Source organism: Oryzias latipes, chromosome 17, assembly GCF_002234675.1.
Source record: "Oryzias latipes chromosome 17, ASM223467v1".
In the NCBI taxonomy this organism is placed as follows: Eukaryota; Metazoa; Chordata; class Actinopteri; order Beloniformes; family Adrianichthyidae; genus Oryzias; species Oryzias latipes.
The window spans coordinates 5881823-5895406 of record NC_019875.2 but is presented as its reverse complement, the minus strand read 5'-3'; the positions used below and the strand labels follow the sequence as shown (position 1 = coordinate 5895406).

Here is a 13584-nt window from a genome sequence, read left to right as displayed (position 1 = left end):
CTGTGTCTCCATCAACAGGCGAATGATGGCGAGCTCAAACAGCACCGTTTTACCCGATCCAGTAGGAGCACACGCCACAAAGTTCTTGTTTGTGTACAGAACCTGGGAAGAATTCACAAGCAGATTTCCAGAAGCACATTTCTAGGAACTTATGAGTCATTCAGCTCCTGCAGGTGTGCTTACATCATCCAGGGCCTGGGACTGGACATAATTGAAAAAGGGGAATTCACTAAAGACGGATCTGAATTTGATGGCTGTGTGGCGGGTGTCAAGTCAGCAAACTCCATTACTGAATGGGAAACAGTCCAGATTTTAAAAAAGCCTTTGCCGAAAGGATACGAATTTCAGAAACAGGACGCAAAACTCCCGCAGATCCTAAAATGTGGGGAAAAACACAAACATTTAGACTTTTGCTTACGGTTGCGTAAAGAAACATTTGTGTAAAAGCATAAATATCATGCTCTGCGAAGGGTTTCTACAGCAAATAAGCCATAGCTTCCATCTAGCTGCTCCATTCTGAGTGAGCTCACACAAAAACCGAACTCTAAGTCTTCAACTGAAGACAGCAGTTTGTCGATGAGCTCAGACGTCCGTCGAGGGTTTCGGCCGACGGGTCTTTTTGTGAAATCGGTATTGAGACGTTCAAAATTTTTGGTTGGTTGAGAATTGTGCAGTTTACACAAATTTGGCATAGTTTATACGCAATTCTTACGTAAATCTTCTGCAATTGTGTGTAATTTTTGCGAGATGCAGACACAAATCTGTCTTTCCACAACCGTTCCACGTTTGCCAAATGAAGTTTTCACGCATGAACCACCGATATATAACTTTTATATTGCGTTTACGGTCCACATTTCTCGTTAAAATGACGTAATTGTTGCATGAATCACTAATGAATTACGTCTAAACAACACAATAATCACACGGTTTATGTTCTATGTTGGTTTATGGTTTCTTTGTGTGGTTTATTCCTGATCCATCTGTGAAAATTTAACATAAAGACCACAACTTTTCTCACTTTTTCCACGTATGACCAATTTTCATCCGTGCAATGTGCCCAAAAGGAAGTTGTGGCTGTGAGACACGGCCTTGACACGGTCATGTGGAGTAAAACCCATGTTTACATTTTACATATGTTTTCACAATCTCTGTGTGCATTGATGTTGAAAAACCTTTACATATCATTGTTACATATCACAATGGAGTAATTTTGCTCATAAATTAGCATTCTAAAGTAAAACCTGATTATTGCTTCATTGAGCTGATTAACAACAAAGAAAAAAATCCCTTCTAAATCCCAAAATATACCAGTACTTTGATTCCACATTGAACTCTGCTCACTATAAAGACACAGAGAAACTCTTTCTATCCCAAAATAAGAATTGAATTCAACACTGCCCGATAAAAGCATCCTGTGAAAATGCTTAAATGTTCTGCTTTTTTCCACAAAAGCTGTTTTTCGGGCATCTTCAGTCATGGAAAAGCTCAGGAGCAGCCCAGCAGGAACAAACTTCACCAGGTGAATGCTTCAGCATCCTGCTGCCTGCTTGCTTATCCCTTGTGCTATCCTAGGCACTTTAACGTTGGGTCATCTAGACCCACTAGACAGTGCTCTGAACCTTTTTTCTTCAGTGATTTGTGATCTTCACTGTTGTCCATGGATTGCATGAAATCTTTCCACCTTCATCCACCTTTGTCATGGTAGGGAGAACACGTCACTGTAAGGGTGGGGTCATCTATGATAGCACAAGGGTTAATCATAGTCTGGGGGTTCCTAACATCAGCGTTATCAGATGTTCCTAAAATAAGATGTGGTCATTTCAGGACGCGGGGGACAGAGACTGCTGCTAAATCAAGAGCTGAACTCAAACTTGGACCTTCATAGTGCCTTTGTGGATCCTAAAACTCTTCAGCTAGGCATTACTGTTACTCTACAGTTTCAGGCAATGACCTACACATCCTTCATGAAGCCATCAGATTCTCCTGCAGATGATGTCCAACTTCAATTTTTCTGTTGTTTGACAGCAGTCTACCTTTGGTGAACTGCAAACACACTCAAATCTTGTCACTGGTTAAAAATGCTAGATCCCTTCATTTTTACACATTGGGTGTTTTCGTCCCATCAGTTTCCTCACAGCAACTGGTCATCTCTTTCATTGTTTAATGACTCAGATGCTGGGCATAATGTGCTCCTTGTATTACTGGGCTCACTGCACTGTCTGATGCCGTTGGTCACAGTGCAAACATGTGACCGAGGACAGTGTGGACAGTTGCTCCTCCCTTATGTGGGGTCCCCCCCCAGCTCTCCCTTCTGAGGCCTCTACTTTTTTTCCCTCTAAATTAGGTCCTGTTTGGTTTATTCTCTCAAGACATTCATGTGTTTTTCATTTTTTTCTGCAAACAAATATCTAAACTAAACCAAGTAAAAAAAAGAGGGATGGCAGTTTAGTGCATTCACTGGCCACTCAGTTTATAAATCCAGCAGTTTCTTCTGAAAAAAGGTAGGAAGCATAGTGCTACCAGTGGACCCCTGGTAGATGAGACATGCTTTTTGGTCCACTTTTAAATCTTCCATTTTAGGCTAACACTGAGTTTGAGATCTTGACTTTACACTTTACTGGTTTTATCAGTTGTATTATCCTTTATGTTTGTGTTCTTATTCCCGTTTTTGTAAACTTTTAATTGTATTTAAGTGTTTTCAAGTGGGCTAACTGTCCAGCGCTTAGTTCAAATTCTGATGTTTTTAAAGTCATTTTTAATTAGGGTTGGTGCCTGTTTAATCCTCATGTAAAGAAATACATCTACATGTATTTACTTTGAAAGTTCCGCTTTATGACCAACAACTATCGATCAACCAAAAGGAAGCGAAGCAGTTATGTAAAATAAAAGAGCCTGCAGTATTAATGTAGAGGAACGAACAGCATCACGACTACATTAAACTGTACTTCTGCATTGGCGGGTTTATGTTTTCCCTTTAATCCTAACGCTCTCCTTCTGCAGGTGAAGGAGACATGCCAGAAACTTCTAGCACTTGTATGACTCATCCAGCAGGCGGCCGTCATTGTACTGACTGCATAGCTTAAATAGAAAGCCAAGGCCAGATCCACTGCTAAAAGTAAAGTATGCATTAAAAGATGGTTTGGTTTGTAGATACTTTCATAGAAAGGTGATGTAGTCAGTGGGTTGGTCAAAACAGTCAAACTATCTGGATTTAAAAGTTTTACAGTCAAAAAGATTTTTTCTCCCAAACCAAACAGGTTACTTCCTCTGAAGACTGAATAAAGTAATTAAAAAATGTCGCCTTGTATTCTTCTCAAACGGAAGGATCAATTTCCTCCAACTTTCAACATGTGGATAAAGGATCTCTTACATTAATTGGTTTTGGAAATAAATCGCTTTTCTGCTAGAGGTTGTACACAAGATTTTTATACCACTTGGAATCCCTTCTTAAAATATATGAAGAACTTGGGTTTTGGAAATGTGCAAGTGAGAGGTTTATTTTCTTTTGAAAATGTATATTTTACTAAATATGTGCAGTTTGAAAGAGTGGTACAGTAATAGGAGGGAGGAGAGGGTGTTTGGAGGTATGTTATCAGTTTTGTACGCTTTGCACCCTCTGTTTAAATGCGAAATACCAATAAAAAGACTTGATGTAAAAACAATTTTCGCCTCGGACTCAACAACTTTGACGGAACAAGTTAAATGTTAGTCTGTAGCGACACACTTGGAGGATGCCTGGAGAATCACATTTTGCTCAAGGAGGATGACAGAAGAAGCGTTTTCTGCCTCAAATGAAATGACTTTAACCAAATGAACAATCTGTGGGAATCAAGGTAAATTCATAGCGAAACCATGCAGAATATGAATACATTTGGTTTTCATGGGTCAGTTTGTATTTTAAAAAAATATATAATATGTTGTTTTTCGGTTGACAGCGCATGCGCTGTGTAGTAACAGTCCGTGGTGATTTTTACGATGTTTAATAGGTTAAATGGAGACTTTTTGCACCGATCCAACACATTTGTTATGATTTTATGTTTTGATGATAATAACACTGTACAGCAGCTACAGCAGTGGTATGACTTAAAACAGAGGCTGCAGTGAACCTCCATGGCTGTGACAGTGCTGTGTGAAACCTTGAATGTGCAGCGGCTGAGGCGTCATGGGGGGAACTACAGCTCTCCTTGCGCTGTGTGTTTCTGCGTGTTGCGCTGCCTGCGGGAGTCGGCCACTTGGTGCAGATAAACCCAGAAGAGGCTGTGGAAGAAAGGGCTTAGGAGTGAAAGCAGGAGCCTTGTGGCCAACTGTCGCCTTTAGTGGCTGAGGAGGAAGAGGGACTGTTGTCATGGTAACCTGACTAAGACAAGCTTCAGGTGTGGTTGCTGTCTGGTTGCTGCCGCGGTTCCCGGGGTCATTTTTGGGGGATGAGTCATTTCTGGTGGTCATCTCTGGCATCTTGAATGACCTGTGGTGTGGAGAGAAAAGGGGGTCAGATTAACTGTTCAGCAGACCTGAAGCTGTTCTAAGGAGAAGGGGCTATGGTCTAACTCAATGCTTAGCATCATCTCTGAGGTTCTAATCAAGGAATACCTAATGTGAAATGAAATAGTAACACTTAAAGTGCAGGTTTTACATTGTTAATACCTTTTGGTCTTGCTGGGATAAAGTTCTGCATTTTCCTGCTGGAAAGGTGGTCACATCCACAATCTACCAATCCTTCTTTTCAAACAGCGAATCAGCTTCTTCCATCTAACCCTGTCTTCTGCATCCTCTACTCCAGGGATGAACAACTTCAGGTGTTGTGGGCCGGTGTGTCTGCATTCTGTCCAGATATCTAATCCCCACTCATGACTGGCCTGGAGTTGCCCATCCCTGCTTACTGTAACAGCAGCTACCTTCATGTCTTCCTTCACTGATCCAGAAACCTCCTCTTTGATCCTTCTCTAGACCTCTTTCCTGGCAGTCCTGGACTCAGCATCCTTCCACCGGTAGATTCACCGTCTCTCCTTTGGACATGTCGGAACCATCTCAGCCATCTAGCCTCTCTGACTTTATCTCCAGAACCTCTAACATGTGCTGTCCCTCTGATGTCCTCATTCCTGATCCATCCTGGTCCCTCCCAAAGAGAACGTCAGCATCTTCATCTCTAGCTCTGCTTCCTGTCTTTTCTTCAGTGTCTCTAGCCCAAACAACATGGCTGCTCTCAGCACAGTTTTCTACACCTTTCCTTTCATTTGAGATGAAACTCTTCTATCACACATCCAACCTAACACTTTTCTCCACCCTTTCCAACCTGCCTGCACTTGCTTCTTCAGTTCTTCTCTACCCGCTCCATTCTAGACTATCTGCAGACATCATAGTCCATGGTGGTTCCTGTCTAACCTCATATGTCAGCCTGTTCATTATCATTGCAAACAGGAAGAGGCTCAGAGCTGATTCCTGATGTAATCCCACCTCCACCTTGAACTCCTTTGTCACCCCTACAGCACACCTCACCACTGTCTTCCAACCCTCATACATGTCCTGACAAGTCTAACATACTTCTCTGTCCACAATTGAATCGGTTAGTTCAAAAGGGGCCCAAGTCCACAATTTTTCAAAATAGATATTATATGTTCTATGGTCTTAAGGGAAAAGCTATCTGATTATGTACAAAAAAGTTCCAAGTCTGTTGTAATCTATTGACTATGCTTGACATTTAAAATGCTTTAACCCTTGTGCTATCCTAGATGACCCCACCCTTGCATTGACATGTTCTCCCTACCATGACAAAGGTGGATAAAGGTGGAAAGATTTCATGTAATCCATGGACACCAGTGAAGATCACAAATCATTGAAGAAAGAAGGTTCAGCGCACTGTCTAGTGGGTCTAGATGACCCAACTCCCAATGTTAAAGTGTCAAGGATAGCACAAGGGTTACTGCAAATTCCTGGACTTGGGTTTCTCTTGCATGGGTTTAGCTTTATCCCATAGATGTCAGCACAAGTTAGCCAATATGGCAGCGCCCCCGTTTAATTCAATTAGGGCCCAAGTCCTGAGACTTAAGTTTGCAAGTCTTCTGAAATTATAAAAGTGAGGTGCTTCATGTTCTAGCATTTGTAAGCTATGAACTGGTGCTAAATCTGGGTAAAGTAGTAATCATTTGGTGTAGCTTCCCTTTAAGCTATGCAATTCAAATCATTTCCTGGAAAAACAAACCTCTTGAACTTGGGCCCCTTTTGAACTAACCGATTCAATTCCTCTCTGGACATCCTTTCATAGGCTTTCTCCAGGTCTACAGAGACAGTGTGTCTCTCTCTGACCTTCTCTATAAAATCCTCAAAGCAATCTGTAGTGCTCTTTCTTGGCATGAAACCATCCTGCTGGTCACAAATGTTCCCTTCTGCTCTTAGTCTAGCTTTCTCCAACCATCTATCAATCATCTACCATTTTAAATCAAGAAACTGTCACATTTGCTTTGAAATTTTGTTCCATCCACTATATTGAACCCCCAACATCTGAGATTCCCGAAGCCCGTCCTGGCTACTGTTGGCCGAAGGCGGGGTACACCCTGGACAGGTTGCCAATTTATCACAGGGCGCTTTGGACTTTCTGTTACACTTGTATCAACCTGCTGCTTTGGTGACACACCTCCAACGCAACAACATCATGTGGAAGACTTGTTTAAGTGAGGTGTGACTTGTGTTGTAACAAACATCATTAGCATATGACAGGACACCTGCCTTTTGCGCAAGGATGGGACACAGTCAAAAGGCGAATATTTGCTCATGGCTTTCTGATTAAAGTCCTGAAAAGTTTCATCTCCATCTCTGCCACTGTGGAATTCCTCCAGAGAGCAATGGCTGTAGCTTGAACTCATCCAAAAACTGCCACATCCTCTTGGGTTGCTAAAACCTGGGAGCTCCTCATGTCCGATCTGCTCACTGAAAAAGCTCGAACTGTTGACATTTGATGAATAGATGTTGTAACCATCCGATCCCTTTGAAAGAGGTTGGAGAACTGTTTGTTCATGGGAGAAACCTGTGTGAAGTATAAAAGGAAAAAAGAGTCAAATCTTTTGCTAGTGTTTTATGCACTTTCTGCTTATGGGGAATACCTGTATAATGCTATTCACCTATTGACACACTGATGGTCTCTCTGCCAAACACTGGTGTATATATATATATATATATATATATATATATATATATATATATATACACATGTTCCTGTATATTATTCCAGCCACTTGTCCAGCCACATGTCTTGCTTTCTCATCGTACCTCCTTGGGCCTCTGTCAGCTGACTCACATCTCCCCAAGTTGCCTTGATTTTACCCTCCAACTGTTTCTTCCACGGTGGGTATTGTTTTCTCCCATGGTTGCTCTTATAACCAAGCAACTCTAGGATCACTGCTGCTGAATTGTCAACCAGTTTATTGGTTTCTGTGATTGTTGTGGATGGGATTGCCCTCAATGGTTCATTCACAGTTTCCAGGAAAGTTTCAGGTGGTACATCACTTAACCGTTGTAGCTGGTGTCAGGGTTGCCGGGTGTTCATTCTAAACATGATCTTGTCTTTACGGTCAGTTGCTGCCTCACTCAGTGTAACTGTAGTTATTGGGGCTGTGTACCCCAGTATAGGTTGGTAGTGTGGTATAGCCTTGTCTCTGACCTGGTGTTCTGGGTCTCCCATGGTATTGCAATTGTGTTCAATTAAATTAATTGAATTAAATTAAATCACACTATCTTTCACTCACTTAGGTATGTGAAATTTTTTCTCCACATTTGACCCATCCCCTGGGGGAGCAGTGAGCTGCAGACACAGCCGCACTCGGGAACCATTTTGGTGGATTTTTGAGTGTCAAGCAGGGAGGCATTGGGTCCCATTTTTAAAGTCTTTGGTACGACTCGGCCTGGGTTTGAACCCACGACCTTCCAGTCACAGGGTGTACACTCTAACCGCAAGCGATTAGAGCGGTTGTTGTACCGCTTCAATGTCAAGTTGTGATGGGAGTTGCTGTTTGTGGATGTTGGAACATTGAGCTACTAATTACTTGGCAGTTAGCCTTGATTGTGGGTTTTGAAGCATCCATTCTCTCCACATTCTCTGCATGTAACCTGAGAAGGATTACTTGTGTAGCGTTCCAAAAGAACCTTGTTCTCACATCTAGTCCACTTCCGTCTTGTTTCAGTGACCCACTTTCCATCGAGGTGCACTGGTTGCCCAGCACCTGACCCAGACCTTGTTTGGCCGTCTGTTCCTAGCACTTTTCTGGACTAAAAAGTCTGAGGTCTTTCCTGAGATTTGCTGTAGACCAGGGGTCGGGAACCTATGGCTCTTTTGATGGTCACATGTGGCTCGCAGACAAATCTTTAATTATAGTTTTTTTTTTTCATTAGACCAGTCCTTCTCGGGCGCGATGCGATGCCAGAGGCGCGCAGTAGTAGCAGTGCTTAGAGAGAGAAATCTGCGCCAGCGCTATCATTTACTATTATCTATTATTTCACAGAGTTTGTACCAGCTGGAAACCTGTGAATTGACGTGCCTAAAACTGCGCGCTCCCGTCTCTGAGAAAGAGCGCGCAGATGCGGGGACGGGATGTGTGAGGGAGAAAGCAGAGGGTGGGGGTGAGGGGTTGTGGGGACAGGCAGCAGGTGAATCGCGCAGGGATTGTAAAAACGTAAAACCCGCTGCCTGTCACTCACTGCAGCGTGTGAGTATAGGTTTGGCTCCCCGTCTGCATGTGAGCAGTCTTTCTCACATCTACAGAACATTCAGACCTACGATCACGTTTAGAGTCTCAACGCCTGCACGAAGCAGAAACTCACCACGTATCAACCAGACTAGACCATCAGCAAAACTACCACGAGAAATACTCATCATTTATTAGCAACAGAATAACAATGTTATTAAAAAGAATCCACAGACTTATTGTACTTTAAAAATTTTGAAATTAAATCAAATGCACACATTCATTTGTATATTTAGTTTTAAACAAATTGTCGCGGACTGAGTTTAACTTGGCTGTTGGGCCGCGTTAAAAGTTCTGGAGTTCATTGAACGCGTCAAGCAGAGATCTGATTGGCCCTCAGTTCTGTCGCTCAGCCTGTTGTTAGGTAGTTTGGACCAATGGGGTTCAGCTATGGGCCGAATAAGGGAAATGGGAGGGCTGCAGCGGGAGCAGGGGAATATGAAGTTGGGAGACGCGCTCTCGTCTCGGCGGGAGAGATTCAGGAGTTGCTGAATTAATTGAACGGCGTTTGTTGTGGTCTGCAGTAATCGGAATAAAGAACTTTAAAAGAGGTTAAGTCTCCGTGCCTCAGTGTGGGGAAGGGACACTACATTATTGTATGGCTCTTTCGAAATTACATTTCAAAATATGTGGCATTTATGGCTCTCTTGGCCAAAAAGGTTCCCGACCCCTGCTGTAGACACTCCTCCAGCTTGGGGGTTACTGCCCCGAGTTCTCCAGACTACATGTGATATATATATATATATTTATACCACGGTCCGAGTGAATACTCGATTCTGATTGGCTGCTGGGCGTGCATTAAAAAGTGATAATGCACGCCTAAAAGAGTAGTTCCTGTCACATAGCTTAAATATTCTGGCTTCTTTCAAACAAACTTTATCTTCATCATCTGTGTCATGTTTCGTCAAGTTCCTGTCTGACATTTGTGTCCTCGTGTGTCGCTTCCTGTTTTCTTGGCAAATAGAATCTGAGGTGAAGCAGGCTAACGGCGGGGTGCAGATGCCCAGTGGATGCCCGAAGAACCGTCTGTTCGTTCCTCAGTCGCTACGCTCTAGGGTGATTCACTGGGCCCACGCCTCGCTGCTTTCCTGTCATCCGGGAGTTCGGCGGACGATGCACGCCATCTCTCGGAGGTTCTGGTGGCCAAGCATGGGGTCGGAGGTCCGGGAGTACGTTGCGGCGTGTTCAGTCTGTGCCCGGAATAAATCTTCCACCGGACGTCGCATGGGACTCCTTCAGCCCCTTCCCATCCCTTCCAGACCATGGGCTGACATCTCTATGGACTTTGTCACTGGTCTTCCCCCCTCACGGGGTCACACCACCGTCCTAACTGTCGTGGACCGGTTCTCCAAGATGGTCCGGTTCATCGCCCTGCCAAGATTGCCATCGGCCAAGGCCACGGCTGAGATCGTCATGCACCAAATCGTGCGATACCATGGGTTCCCAAGGGATGTTGTGTCGGATCGGGGACCGCAGTTCGTGTCCTGGTTCTGGAAGGAGTTCTGCCGGCTCATTGGCGCCACGGTCAGCCTATCCTCGGGACATCACCCTGAATCCAACGGCCAGACTGAGCGCCTCAATCAGCAGCTGGAAATTGGCCTCCGGTGCTTGGTCTCCCAGAACCCCTCGACATGGAGCAGACTCCTGGTGTGGGTGGAGTTCGCCCACAACACTCTACCTACCTCGGCCACTGGCTTCTCACCCTTCAAGTTAGTGCATGGCTACGATCCTTCTCTGTTCGCGGAGGCGGAAACCGAGGTCGCCGTCCCGTCTGCTCACGCCCTGGTTTGTCGCTGCCATCACATCTGGGCGGCCGCTCGACAGATCCTGGCTCGACAACAGGATCGGGTCAAGAGGGCTGCGGACCGCAGGATGCGTCCCGCTCCCATCTACCAACCCGGACAGAAGGTTTGGCTCTCGACCAGGGATCTCAACCTACACGTTCCGTGTAGAAAACTGGCTCCCCGGTTTGTGGGGCAGTTTCCTGTCGCCAAGGTCATCAACCCAGCTGCGGTTCGCCTTCGTCTGCCCCGGTCCCTCCGGGTTCATCCTACGTTCCATGTCAGCAAGGTGAAGCCGGTGGTGGACAGTCCTCTGGTACCTCCCTCAGAGCCCCCGCCGCCGCCCAGGATGGTGGGGGGTGGACTGGTGTACACGGTGCGGAAGATCCTGGCCGTCAGGAAATGGGGTCATGGTCGGCAGTTCCTAGTGGACTGGCTGGGCTATGGTCCAGAGGACCGCCAGTGGATTCCGGAGCGTTTCATCGAGGACAGGTCCCTCCTGACGGACTTCTTCAGGTCCGGGGCTCCAGGACCATCTGGTGTCGGTCCTTAGGGAGGGGGTACTGTCATGTTTCGTCAAGTTCCTGTCTGACATTTGTGTCCTCGTGTGTCGCTTCCTGTTTTCTTTTGAAAGTTCCTCCCTTTCCTGTTCATGTCTGTTTTCCCCACAGCTGTAGTCCTAATCATCCCTGATCGTTCCCACCTGTGCTGTCCCTCCTCATATGTATTTATGGTCTGTGTCTCCCTCTGTCCTGTGCCTGATTATCATGTGTAGATGTTTACCAAACCCTACGCCTATCTCAGGTTCTCAGGAATAAACGTTTTCCAAGAACTCTGCATCTGAGTCCTCGCCATTCTGTGGTCCTTGTCAATCTGGACAAAAAAGAGCGGTAAGAGGTGAACTTTCTCTCTGAACTGATGCTTTTTTTAACCCATCGTGACCATCAGCATAGATATCGCTTTCCTTTGCCGCTGCAGTCAAGGTCGATGCCAGCTCATGTTGTCACGGTAACACGGCAAGGCGCCGCACCAGCACCACGTAACAATTATTACACTTTTTGAAAAAAGCTATCCAAACCGAACAAATGACAAATATATATATATATGTATATATCTATATATATATATATCTATATCTATATCTATATATATATATATATCTATATCTATATCTATATCTATATCTATCTATATATATATATATATATATATATATATATATATATATATATATATATATATATATATATATATATATATATATATGGTTTTCTTTTCTTTTTCTTTTCAAGTTATCAGAAGTATTTAGGCAATTATTCAAACTGCATAATCTGATCTGTTTACAAGACAATGGCTTTGGCCTTATTATGAGAAATTTTATTAACAACCCAAGATACAATCTGAAATCTTCCTGCAGGTATACTTATTTATCTAATACATTTTTTTGTGTTTTAAGGAGCACAAAAAATTCTTTTTTATTTTATTTTTTTAAATTATATTTCTGAAAGTGCAAGTTAAAAAAATCCTATTTAAATACTCCAAATATTTGATTATTTGGACCTTTTTGTCATGTTCTTAAAATTATGTTTAAGTACTTAAGAAAGCTATCAAACTGATCTAAACTGTAAGCATGTCAATGGGCATCAGTTCAGAGAAAAACCTACTGTATAGTGAGGAGAGAGTGTCTGCCTGCTTCTCTGCATCTTGACTATCAGGAAAGTCAGTAAGAGGTGGAGGAGCCTTCAGCTGGCATGGCTTAGCCTCCTGTTGAAGTGGTTTCCTGCCAATTCAGATAAAAAGCATTTATTTATTTAAAAGAGCTGGGAGCACTGCAATAAATGTTATATTACTTACACTTGATGCACAATTGGTTTATCAAAAAATAAGGTGAAGTCGTCAGAGTCCAGCATCCTTCAAAATAATTACCACACAGTTAAAGACAGAGAGATTTCATGTTGCACTGCACCAACCAAGTATGATATTATGTAAATAATAAAGGTATAACAATATAAAAACGAGTATTTCAGCATATGATTGTAATTTCATTGTTATTGTTAATGGTATTACCATTTTAGAGCATCAATGATCATGTAAAATTAAATTTAAAAGTGGACCTACTATCTTTGTAAATATTGGTTTTACATTTGGTATCAGATGAAACAGAGTTGTACTAGTTTTTGTTTTTTTAACTTAATATGAGGATTTAAAACGGACTGAAAAACACAGGAGCCCCATCTACTAATCTTATTTAGGAGGAAAAGAATGTTATCAAAATAATAAAAATATAACATTTAAATATATGTTGTAAAAGAAAGAAAACCTGTAACATTTTACCGGGTTCTGTATGCTAGCCGGTTTTTACCATTTTACCTGTTAGCTTCACGAAAGCCCACAACTAACAGAGTAGCGTTCGCCCACTTTTATTTTTATTTTTAGCAATTTAACTTCAATTCAGTAAATATTTCATTTTTTTGTATTTTGAGTTATCTTAAAGTACCCACCTGAAAATATACAAACTCTGTGTTCATTTACATTAGACGTTCCAATGTTTAACCTCTGACCCAGCTTTATAGAAAGGAACGATCAGCTCGAAACTGTGTGAACCAATGGTCTGAACCATTTTTCACAACTTTATTAACACTTGTAATGTTGACAAACAGCACGCTTACAAAATGGACATAAACACTTTCTTACATTGTAGCAAATACGTGTCATTATTGGTTGTTTGTTGTAACACTGGCGTTATTAAGAAAACAGGCCAGATCAGCGAAAGAACGGGCAAGTCAGCGGGCACAAAAGCAACAAAGACCAATGAAAGGCGACAGTGGGGAGGGACAGGAGGGTACTCTGTGTTACAAACATCTCCTGCCTGGATCAAGCTGACATTTCAACACGACAATATCAAATGTTTTAAATGTTTGAGTTGAACAGGAATTGGACGATAAATGTATTATATCAAAGAAAACGGCGACTGGCCGCCATCACCCCTCAAAAGAGAGAAAATCTGCCACCCCAAAGAACTGCACATTAACTCCGGGTTTTATGGCTCCTATCTGGAATGTACCATT

At 43.0% G+C, this 13584-nt stretch overlaps 1 protein-coding gene across 4 annotated transcripts in view; it reads right to left on the bottom strand.

Moving 5' to 3' along the window:
* The window catches only part of hfm1 (HFM1, ATP dependent DNA helicase homolog), a 33254-nt gene extending 19734 nt beyond the window's left edge, over positions 1-13520 (bottom strand). For 2 of the 4 annotated variants that reach the window (XM_023964812.1, XM_023964813.1), the window contains exons 1-8: positions 13211-13520; positions 12371-12427; positions 12181-12296; positions 6724-7021; positions 4137-4465; positions 340-375; positions 184-254; positions 1-102 (exon numbers count right to left, since the gene is read on the bottom strand). The exon at positions 1-102 is cut by the window's left edge and continues 31 nt beyond it. In XM_023964812.1, the coding sequence (XP_023820580.1) occupies positions 1-102; positions 184-254; positions 340-375; positions 4137-4465; positions 6724-7021; positions 12181-12296; positions 12371-12427; positions 13211-13212 (1011 nt within the window). In that variant the 5' untranslated portion in view covers positions 13213-13520. Of the gene's footprint in view, positions 103-183; positions 255-339; positions 376-4136; positions 4466-6723; positions 7022-12180; positions 12297-12370; positions 12428-13017; positions 13178-13210 lie in introns of those variants that run through there. The other 2 variants (XM_023964815.1, XM_023964814.1) reach the window with 2 other exon arrangements.
* Between the last annotated feature and the right edge of the window lie 64 nt (positions 13521-13584).